This window comes from Trichosurus vulpecula, chromosome 3 (genome assembly GCF_011100635.1).
Source record: "Trichosurus vulpecula isolate mTriVul1 chromosome 3, mTriVul1.pri, whole genome shotgun sequence".
Taxonomy (NCBI): Eukaryota; Metazoa; Chordata; class Mammalia; order Diprotodontia; family Phalangeridae; genus Trichosurus; species Trichosurus vulpecula.
Window position 1 is genome coordinate 178649402 of NC_050575.1, and position 11860 is coordinate 178661261.

At 46.2% G+C, this 11860-nt stretch overlaps 1 protein-coding gene across 1 annotated transcript; it reads right to left on the reverse strand.

The window, feature by feature from the left end:
• On the reverse strand, positions 1-8465 carry LOC118844190 (tripartite motif-containing protein 54-like). Its single transcript, XM_036752029.1, is given in 11 exon segments — positions 1-91; positions 338-564; positions 665-882; positions 2463-2587; positions 2682-2704; positions 2935-3168; positions 4019-4126; positions 4129-4191; positions 4194-4395; positions 4579-4727; positions 8346-8465. Coding segments are annotated over 11 exon segments (1560 nt in total).
• Between the last annotated feature and the right edge of the window lie 3395 nt (positions 8466-11860).

Below are 11860 nucleotides of genomic sequence, written 5' to 3' on the forward strand. Positions count from 1 at the left end.
CTAGGGGCTGGAGACTAAGGAGAGATCCGAGGCAAAACCCTGAGGTTCCTCTGTCTCCTGCTCTGATCCCTCAGCGGCCGGCACGTCTGTACTCTGCAAGTGAAGAAGGGAAGAGTCAAAGAGAGGAAGGAGATAGGCAGCCTTTTCACCTTTCTCTTTATCTTTTTCCACTGGGAAACTCCCGGTTCCCGCCCCATCCTCTCTGTCCCAAGGTGGGGGGAGAGGGGACGGGGTTTTCTAAGTACTGCTCCTGGATTCTGCACTAAAATTCCTAGACGGATGGGAAGTGGGGATCTCTAAAGGAAATTCGTCCCCGGTCTCACTGGCCTGGCTGCACCCAGGTGTTCCTGTCCCATCTCCGTTGTGCCGGCCGCTGACTGTACTGCCGGTCCCTTCGCTCCCCAAGGTCTCAGCCTCGCACAGCCCCGGGTTGGGGGATTCGGCCCGGGGAGCCCGGGGAGGTGGTACCGGGATACGGCCTGGAGCTGAGAGGCATCCGCCGTCCTGGAGCTTCGCACTCATCGCTCCGCCAGCCTCAGGTTCCCCACCTGTCTCCTCGCCATCCTGGCAGGCAGATTTAAGGGACTTTTACTAGACTCAGATATCAAAGTCCCTTAGATTCTGTCCAAAGTCCAGAGGGATACCACGCTCTCTAACACCTTACCTGCTTCCCGGTTCTGGGTTCCAAGTCTTCCTCCTGGACTGCCCCCCGGGGCTGCACTGTCCTGGCCCCAGCCTCTTCGGGGGCCTCGGCTCCCGAAGCAAACGCTGCAGCTACCTCCTCTTCCTGGTCCTCGCCTACTCCAGGTTCTTCTGCTGGGGCAGCGCAGTCCCCTTCTTCTGAGGAGGCTGCCACCGCTGCTGCTTCCAGCGGTTCCTCCACTAGGATTTGTTAGGAAATGAGGGCAAAACAATCAATATAGCCTCGAAGTCCTTGAGCCCTCCCGCTGCCCTGCTAGTGCTGGAGATGCCTTAATCTCTTCCCTCCACCAGGACCTGGATTCCCTTCAACCCTTTCCCCCAGGACCAAGGCTCTTCAACCCTTCCCCCAAGACTGAGGTTCCCCTAAACTCCCACCATAGTTGATGATCCTTCCATTTCCTCCTCTCTCAGTTCTGACAGCAGTTTTCAGAACATCCCAACCAGAGCTAAAATCTGGCCTGCCAGGACTGAGCTGCTCCCAGTTGGGGCTCCCAAACCTCCAGCCCCCTCCCCCATCTAGGTCTGGGGCTCTCCCAAGTGACTTTTTTTTTCTCTTTTAAAGTAAAAAAAATTTTTTTGTTGTTAAGCCAAAGCTTGCATAGAAATAATGAAAGCTCCTCGCTCATACCAGGGGTGGAGAACCTGCGGCCTCCAGGCTGCATGTGGCCCTCTAGGTCCTCAGGTGCAGCCTTTTGACTGAATCCAAACTTCACAGAACAAATCCCCTTAATAAAATGATTTGTTCTGCAAAACTTGGACTCAGTCAAAAGGTCAAACCCAAGGACCTAGGAGGTCACATGTGGCCTAGAAGCCACAGATTCCCCACCTCTGTTCTATACCAAATGATCGGTTACAGATAAGCTGTAGTCCCAAAGCAATGTCTCTGAGCTGGCTTCTGTGTGTTTCCCAGGTTTCTTCAGTGTTTTCCTTTTGAACTCAGCTGATTCAGTCATTCATTTCCCAGATGTCAGGATTTAGCTCAGTTTCTCTCTCCCTCCCGTCTTTCTCAATTCCATTACCACAGGTGATATGTTTCTTATTTACTTTTCCTTTTTTCTTTTTTTGAGGAAATCGGGGTTAAGTGACTTACCCGGGGTCACATAGTTACTAAGGGTTTGGGGTCTGATTGTAACTCAGGTCCTCCTGATTAAAGGGCCAGTGCTCCACCACCTAGCTGCCCTCCGATTTTCCTTTTCTAACTTTAGCTCCCGGAGTTACACATATTCCTTCAGCCTTGCCAACCATTCTGCACAAAAAGACTGAGCTCTCCATCTAGAGTCCTCAATAAGGCTCAGAATCTAGAGTTATTTCCTTTCCTATACTAAGAAAATTTAAACTCTAGAAGGGGGAGGGATCAGGACTTTTTCTAGGAGAAGAGGGTGGGAAAGAGAGGAGAGGGAGAGGACAAGATATGAGGCATATGAGGGAAGTGAGAAACAGAGACAGTGAGGAAAGAGAGGACAAGAAGGACAGGGAAGAGTGACAAGAAGGGAACAGAGGGCATACAGGAGGTAGAAAGATGAAGGGACAAAGGAGGAATGAAGGAGATAAAGGCCAGTGGCTACGAGGGACCATCAGTTAGGGGACAGAGTTCAAAGAGCAGGGGCTGGAGAACACAGAAGGGAGATAGGAAGTACATGGGGACAGGAATGGAGACACAGAAAACAGAAGTGGCTAGGGAGGGATAGAGGAGCCTCGGAGACAATGTACGGGAGAGAGACTCGAGGTTTTAAAGGGGAACACGATAAGGCGGGGCCCACTCTTGATGAAGTCCAGCTGGTATAGTGCCCGTTCCTCTTCGTTGAAGTCCACTGCATAGTGCTCCATGTTGTCAAATCCGGGTTCCACGGTTTCCAGCTCTGGGCTGCCTACAGCCTCAGCGATCCTGCGGAGCGAAGGGACGCCAGGACGTCTTAGCCGCTGGTCCCAGACACTAATGGAGGGGAGGAGTCAGATATGGGGGAAGAGGTGCTACTCACTTCTGGATGAGGACCTTGGCATTCTGAGGAAGACGGCGGGAGGAAACTGAGGAATCCGGTCGGAGCCAGTACCAACCGACAAGGGAGGAAACGAAATTTTAAGTACCCTGCGCCTAAAGCGGCCGCACAGTTTGGCTAAAAGAAGCTAAGGCAGGCCCTAAGAGCATGAGCAAGCCCACTAGGCCCAGATAATTGGCCGCTGCCCCATGCACCTTCCTGCCTGCCTCACTCTCTCCCTCTTTTACCGACCTACCTGCAGGAAGAGCGGGACCTGAGGTTCCTCAGCAGCCTGTAAAGCCGTGTCCACCAGCTTGGAGGCAGCTTCCACGCGAGCTTCATAGGCCCGGCTCAGGGCTTGAAGCTGGCGGGTCTTCTCCGCCTGTTCGTAGGACACACGCTGAAGCATGATCTCCTTCCGCTCCTCCAGTATGCCCGCCATGCGCTCGAACTTCTCGCACAGGGTCTGTTTCCGAGCCTTGCAGTTGTCCTGTGGGAGTGGAGCGGTGAGAGGGCGCTGGCCAGAAGCCGACCAGAGCCAGGACCTCTCCAGGATCTAGAGGAGGCACTGACCTTCTCTCCAGGGACCATCAACGCCTTCAGGACAACCGAGTCCCTGGGTTGAGATTAAACCCAGTGCAGGTTCCAGGAAAATCATAAAAGGTTAGAGAAGAGAGCACCCTAGAGATCAAATCCCAATGCCCTCAAGATCCATTTCTTGGGGGCAGCTAGGTGGCCCACTGAGTAGAGCACCGACCCTGGAATCAGGAGGACCTGAGTTCAAATCCGACCTCAGACACTTAACACTTACTAGCTGTGTGAACTGGGGCAAGTCACAGTCTCAATTATCTTGCCTCACCCCGCCCCCCCAAAAAATCCATTTCTTTTGTACTCTGAGTTTCCAGGATGCTACACAAAAAGCAGTCCCTTCCTGTCACCTAACCTAGGTTATCCCCTTCATAAGTAAGGCAGTTTTCATAGCTACCCTTATGGAGGCTTCCCAAAGTCACTTAGCCTCCAGTCTCCTACCTGAAGCTTTTTCTGCCCCTGGGGCAGGTCACCCAGATATTCAGAGTCAAATTTCAGCTCAATAGGAAAGAGAAACATCCTAAGATTAGAATAATCCAAAAGTGGGACGAGTTGCCTCCGGAAGGAGTGAGTTCCCCCATCAAACGGAGGCTGGATGACCATTTGGAGATGTTATAGAGCGGATTCTCAAGTGAGAGCAAAGGTTGGCCTAGACCTCCTATGAGATCTCACACATTCTGATAAAGTCACGGTGTCCTCTAGGGGGCAACCACAACCCTTAGGGGCACTACGCCTCTAGGCCCTCTACGCACCTCCACATTCCGGCAAGTGTTCTGCAGCTCGGCTATCAGCGCTTGGGTCCGCTCATTGGAGGCCACCAGGGTTCGGATTCCGTCCGTCAGCTCCAACTGTCGGGGGAAGGGAGGAGCAGTACGTAGGCGCTCAGGCCCTGGTCTTTCCTATCCTCCCCGGATCCCCCAGCTCCCGCTTCCTCCCCAGTACCGAGGTGCTGATCACCTTGTGCTGTTCGTACACGTCGGAGAGAGGCGCCACTCGGCAGGCCTGGTGCTCCCCAAAAACCTTGCACAGGGAGCAAGTGGGCACGCGGCACGTGACGCAGTAGATGTTGATCTTTTCATCCTCGTGCTCCTCGCAGGTGGGACACTCGGGTTTCAGCAGCGGCTTGGGGCTGACGTCAGGAAAGGGACAGGGGAGTCAGGCCAGAGCCTAGCCTCAGGGGACCCCGAGACGGCAGCCCTCACTGGGCTCAGCTCTGTACGCCCAGGGGAATGAGGTCTGACAGCAAGGACTTCTGGTTGGGGGTGGGGGGAGAGCGTCATATATTGGGAAGGTCTAGGCCCTTAGGTTGCACCTGGCTGACTCCTGTTTGTAGATGTCAATGATGTTTTCCACCAGCAGGTTCCGCTGGAGCCCATACACCCCGTGCCTGTCGAGGACCACCTCGTGGCGGCAGGATGGACAGCGGAATCTTCCGCTGGAGCCCAGCGTGGTCCCTCGGGACTGAAAGAGAAATACACGGGGCATCTAAACTTAGGATCCTTCTTCAAAGTCCATGTCCATCACATTTCCCCTGATCCAGTACTTCCGGGCTTTTCCAGAGAGAGGCCTCCAAGGGGGTAGGGGTGGGGGAAATGGTGGTGGCTCTTGGTCCCCAGGCTCATTAGTTCAGCATTTTTGAAGGACTTTGACTGGACGCAGAGTGCCCAGAGAAGTGTGACCAGGCCGATGAAAGGACTGGAGAACGTATCCTTCCTGGATCAGTTGGAGGAACTGGTCATGTTTTTCATGAAGAGGGTTGAGGGGAGGGTTTGTGAGGGACATTTGAGCTGTTTTTTAAGTATTTGAAGAAACCTGCTATGGAAGAGGGATTTGTTTGGCACCAGAGAGCAAAACTATATAGTAATAGAAGTTGCAGAGAGTTAGATTTAGGCTTTATGTAAGTAAGGAAAGGCTTTTTAACCATTAGAGCTGTCCACTCGCTGCCTGGGTTTCTGACCCTTTGCTGAGGGGAGGGGATCTTCAAGAAGGGACTAGATGACCCCTTAATGATAATACCAACTAGCATTTATTTAGATCTTTATGGTTTGCCAAGTGCTTCACAAATATATTATTTTACCCTCACAAGAAGCCTGGAAAATAGTTTATCTTATTGTTGTCCTCATTTTTCAGATGAGGAAACTGAGGCACAGAGAGTTTGTGTCATTGGTGATGTCACACAGCCAGTGGTGACCTAGTTGCTTAGGTGGCACAGTGGCTAGATTACACTTGTTGGAAATTTGTAGGTGGGATTTTATTTGGAAATGGGTTGGACAAAATTACACTGAAGTTTCTTCCAGCACCCGAAATTCTGTGATTCTGGTCTTTACAGTGTTTCCAAACAGGGGATGAGACACTTCAGGCCCTAGGCTACCAATGTTCCAGTAGCTACGTAATGACCATCGCTAAGGAAAGGCAGTTGCTTTTGTATAGCAGTAGCAGTACATGACCACCAGATGGGGTGGTGGTTCAGTCTTTTCCAGATACTTTCCCACCCCGACATCTACTTCCAGCCACTACAACAAAGAATGTTGTTGTTTTTTTTTTTTAAACCGATCTACAGTTGTATTTATTGAATAGAATTTGCAATTTATTGAATAATCTTTTCCAAGGCTCTGTTCTGGGACCCCTTCTCTTCTTCCTCTCTATTATTTTACTTAGTGATCTATCAGCTCTGTGATTTCAATCTTCTATATACAGATAACTACCAAATCTACTTGTCTAGATCTAACCTCTTTCTAACCTCCAATCTCCCATCTCCAACTGCCTATTAGGCATCTTGAATTGGATAACCCATACTTATCCTAAATTCAACATGTCCAAAGCTGAACTCATTAGTTTTCCTTCCAAATCCTCTCCTCTTCATAAGTTCCTAATTATTATCAAGAGTACCACCATCCTTCTTAGTCACCCAGGTTCATAATCTAGGTGTCATCATCAATTCTTCACTCTCTCTCACACCCTATAGCCAAAACACCTTTTAAGTCTTGTTCTTTCTGCCTTAATAACATCTCTCTTATACTTCACCTTGTCTCCTCTGTCACTACAATCAGGACTTCATCACCTCTTGTCTGGACCAGTGCACTAGCCTGCTGGTTTGTCTCCCTACCTCAAGCATCTCTGTATATCGTAGACAATGAGCTTGAGGGTAGGGACTATCTTTTTGCCTTTTTTTTGTATTCTCATCACTTATCACAGTGCCTGTCACATAGGCACTTAAGAAAATTAAGAAAATGCTGGTTGACTTTCACTGGCCTGGTAATCAGGAGGCCTGAATTTCAGCCCTGGCTATATCACTACCCATGTGATTCTGGGCAAGTAATTCTGAGTCTCAGTTTCCTCTTCTGTAAAATGGAGATACCAATATTTGTAGTATCTAACTCACAGAGTGGTGAGAAAAGAGTTGTAAATCTTAAAATAGTATGTAAGTATCAAATATTATTTGGAGAGCTCAATTTCTTTATAAAATCAAGTCGGTATACTAGATGGACTCTAAGAATCATCTCAACTCTAAGTCCCAACTAGATAAGGAGAATTTTTTATTTTTCCCTTCCCTAAAAGTCCCTACACTAAGTTGCTTTTTGCTTAATAGATTTCTGTGGATCAGTGATCTTTGAGAGATTTTTTAAAAAAAAGTTCCTCATTCTGCTCTATGTTTGAAGGAGGAATTTCTGCTCCTGAAAGGGAGTGGGGCAGGCACTAAGAGGAGCCAGCTTGGTGACAGAAGGTTGAAACTCAAGAAGTGAAGTATGAATACTGGTTGAGAAGGTGATGCTGATGGACCTAGAGAAGAATCTGGAGACAAGCGGGCACTGGGGACATGGGTATTTTTACCAGGAGGATTCATGGGGCAAATCCGCAACTGTAGACACAGGATATTTAATGGACAAGTGACAGATATTGGAGGGGCAAGTGGCAGATATTGGATGGGCAAGTGGCAGATATTGCTTCTTGAAGGAGGGGATGGCAAGAAAATCTATGTATATCATCTATGCCTTAAGCCACCTGCCCTTGTCTGGTCCCATGGCCCTGTCCAGTTAGAATGAGATGCAGTATGTCCAGATACCAAATAGCCAAGAGCCTCTTTCTTCATGGTCTGAGTGCTCTTGGGCAGGACCTCTCAGAAATGAAATAATATGTGACTTCCCAAATCTTTCTTAGGATCATAGGATTTAGAGTTGGAAAAGTTCTTAGAGATCAGTTAGTTAAAACTCCTCATTTTTTGTTTGGGAAATTTACCCTCAAAGAGGTTAAAAATGACTTGCCTTAGGTCACACAGCTACCTTGCCTCAGTCAAGAATCTGGATTAGAGCTCAGGTCTTTGGACTCCAAATCCAGTGCTCCTTCCACTTCCAGTGATCTTAGAGTTATGATCACTAAAAGCCATGGCTCTCTCAAATCATTTGATGAAAAGGCCCTTCCCCCCATTTTTGTAACTTAGGCTGTACCTAGAAACACGTGTATATACCAGGCAGGACACATATATGGACATAAATACTCAATACATTCACAAACTCTTCCATAAACCTCAAACACACCATGTATTCTGAGACCGACCACAAGACTATAGGAAAAGGAAAAGAACAAGAATTTAAGTGCCTACTATGTGCAAACACTGTGCTAAGGTCTTTGTAAATATTATTTCATTTGATCATTTGAGATAGCCCACTCAGCAAAGCTATTTTCCTTAGCCCCAAGGCCCAGATCATAAACTCCCAGCAATCTTTCATTGGGCAATGCTTCTTGGTGCTATCATTCAGTGGCCCACTGTTTGCAGGTCACATCAGCTTCTCCCTGTTTGCCCCAGAGGTGTCCCCCTCCCTTCTCACTCAGAACAGAGCTGCCTGGGTGAAGGTGATCAGGGAGGTCACTTGAGAAGAAAGTGTAGCTTAGGATTGGTGTGTACCTCTCTCTGACTGTCTTCCCTCTGCTTGGCTTGCTCAGGATCCCAGGGAACAATAGGGGAGGGAGAGGAGGAGGAAGAGGAGCAGGAGGAGGAGGAGGAGGAGGAGGAGGAGGTGGAGGAGAGGTGAAGGCAGAAGAATCTATAGCAGTCAATGATCCTGCAGGGCTATAGCTCACCTGGAATATATCATTGGCACACTTACGACACAGGTTGTGCTGGCAGGGGAGGATGACAACGGGCTTGGAGAACATCTCCAGGCAGATGGGACAGATGAGCTGCCTCTCCAGTGTGTCCATGGTGTGGCAGTCTCGGGAAAATGAGCTGTAATCCATTTTCAGAGACACCTCAAGGGTGAGGAAAAAAAATAAAGCCACTAAGAAAAACCTCCTTCCTCAGGGCCAACAGGAGCACTGAAGAGCTGAGATTTGTCCTGTTCATCCCATTCGTGTGGCACAGGGGAACAGTGACAGGGTTTGAGGGGTGGGGAGGTGGATTGTGGACCAGCCTGTCAGCTGTGCTAAATGCAGACCCTGAGTATCCGTCCCTTGGGTAGGTGCTGCATGCGTTAGTTTCTCCAGAACATTCTCATGTTACCAAGAAGCCCTTTGGGCCATGGAGATCAGGCTGGCAGGCAGCCCCAACTAACTCCAAAGCCTAACCCTATGGGAAGAATATTTTTTCATATTACACATGCACATCTCTGTTCAAACATTTAAGTGACTGCTCCATGAAGAAGTTTCTACTTAGATTTCCTTGTGACCTCAACTCTTCTGGGTCTCTGGCTTCCTTGCCTGTATGATGGGCATGTTGTTACTGGAGCCAAGATTTGTAAAGCTTGAAGCACTAGGCTCAAAATACAGAGATCTTTGGGAAGGAAGCACAATAGAAAATTCTGTCCTTGAAATTGTCCAAATAATATCTAAATTCCCTGACCACAGAATTGTACCACCAGGCTTATGCCATATTCTCTGCCTTTCATTTTTCATAAAAATGAAGAGGCTTTATTTATTTGTTTTTACTTTTGTTTTTTTTTTTTTTCCCTCTCTGAGCTTAGAGATTTTGAGGCTGCTGGCTTTGTTGTACATGTAACAGCCTTTGAGAACCAGAAGGGCTGGTACCAGACCCATGTCCAGAAGAGGAAAAACACTTTTTACTTGATTTTGCCAATAGCTAGCTCATGCCACCACAATCAATTCCACTTCTTTAAAAAAAAATTTATCTTTTCAATCAGCAAAAATTTGCCTTTTCTTGCACCCCTTCCAACCCTTCCCAACTAAGAATGAAAGGAAATAAACCTCTGTTACAAACACGTATAGTCAAACAAACAAAAGTTCTGCATTGACCATATTAAAAAATGACTCCTTCACTGAGTCTTTCTTTTATATGTACATATGTACATATATATATATATATATAAAATTTATTTTTAGTTTTCAACTTTCACTTCCATAAGATTTTGAGTTTTAAATTTTCTCCTCCTCCCTCTCCTCCCCCCTCCCCAAGACAGTGTGCAATCTGATATAGGTTCTACTTATATATTCACATTAAACAATTGTCACATTAGTCATGATGTAAAGAAGTGTTAGAACTAATGGGAGGAACCATGAGAAAGAAGAAACAAAACAAAACAACAAAACAGGAGAGCAAGTAGTATGCTTCCATCTTCATTCAGACTTCAAAGTTCTTTCTCTGGTTGTGGATAGCATTTTCCATTGTGAGTCTCTTGGAGTTGTCTTAGGTTCTTGCATTGCCGAGAAGAGCTGTCTATCAAAATCAGTCATCACACAATGTGACTGTTACTGTGTACAATGTTCTCCTGTTTTGGCTTATTTCACTCAGCATCAGTTCATCTAAGTCTTTCCAGGTTTTTCTAAAGTCTGCCTGCTCATCATTTCTTATAGCACAATAGTATTGCATTACATTTGTAGACCACAACTTGTTGAGCCATTCTCCAGTTGTTGAACATCCCCTCAAATTCCAATTTGCCACCACGAAAAGAGCTGCTATAAATATTTTTGTACATATGGGTCCTTTTCCTTTTTAATGATCTCTTTGGGATACCAACCTAGAAGTGGTATTGCTGAGTCAAAGGGTATGCAGTTTTCACTCTGAGTCTTTCTTCTCTTTATTGGGAGGTGAATAGCATGTTTCACTGCTAGTGTTCTGGAATCATGGCTGGTCATTACACTGATCAGAGTTTCTAATTGTTTCAAAGTTATTTATTGTCATATAAATTATTCTCCTGGTTCTGTTCATTTCATTCTGCATCAGTTCATAAAAGTCTTTCTGGGTTTCTCTTAAACCATCCGTTTAATCAATTCTTATAGCACAATATAATTCCACTATATTTATATAGTATAGGTTGTTTAGGTATCCCCCAATTTTAGGGAACCTCCTCAGATTCCCATTCTTTGTCACCTCAAAAAGCTATAAATATTTTTGTATGTTCTTAGGGTTTGTTCTGATTGGGACTAATCCCTGCCTTAATCTACCTCCCCTCTAATTTCTCTTGTTTCCTTCTCTCCTGTCCCTCTCATTTCTCTGTTGAGTGAAATATATTTCTATATCCAAATGTGTGTGTGTGTGTGTTTTGATCAGTTCAGATGAAAATGAGGTTCAAGTCTCAGCTGCTCTCCCCAACCTTTCTTCTTGTTTCTATAGATGTCTTTGCACACTCTGGTTATGAGATAATTTTCCCTAACTTTCATTTTCCTCCCCTCTTCCGGTGCATTGCTCTTACTCTCTCCTTCCATTTTTCTTTCTTTTTTTAAAATTTTATCATTTTTATTTAATATCTTAGTTTTCAACACTGATTTCCACAAGATTTTGAGTTGCAAATTTTCTCCCCAGTTCTACCCTCCCCCCTATTCCAAGATGGCATATATTCTGATTGTCTCGTTCCCCAGTCAGCCCTCCCTTCTGTCACCCCACTCCCCCCCCCCATCCCTTTTCCCCTTACTTTCTTGTAGGGCAGGATAGATTTCTATGCCCCATTTCCTATATATCTCATTTCCCAGTTGCATGCAAAAACAACTTTTTTTTTTTTTAGCATCTGCTTTTAAAACTTGGAGTTCCAGATTCTTTCTCCTCTTCCCTCCCTACCCACCCTGCCTAGGAAGGCAAGCAATTCAACATAGGTCACACATGTATCATTATGTAAAACACTTCCACAATACTCATGTTGTGAAAGGCTAACTATATTTGTTTCCATCCTATCCTGTCTCGATTTAATTTTCTCCCTTGACCCTGTCCCTTTTCAAAAGTGTTTGCTTTTGATTACCTCCTCCCACTATCTGCCCTCCCTTCTATCATCCCCCCTTACTTTTCTGTGGAGTAAGATATCCAATTGAGTGTGTAAGTTATTCCCTCCTCAAGTCAAATCCAATGAGAGCAAGATTCACTCATTCCTCAACTGCCCCCTCTTCCCTTCCTACAGAACTGCTTTTTCTTGCCACTTTTATGTGAGATAATTTACTCCATTCTATCGCTCCCTTTCTTCCTCTCTCATCCCTTAATTTTTTTAGATATCATCCCTTCATATTCAACTCACCTTGTGCCCTCTGTCTATTCATATGTATATTCCCTTCAACTACCCTAATACTGAGAAAGGTCTCATGAATTACACACATCATCTTTCCATGCAGGAATGTAAACAAAACAGTTGAACTTTAGTAAGTCCCTTATGAATTCT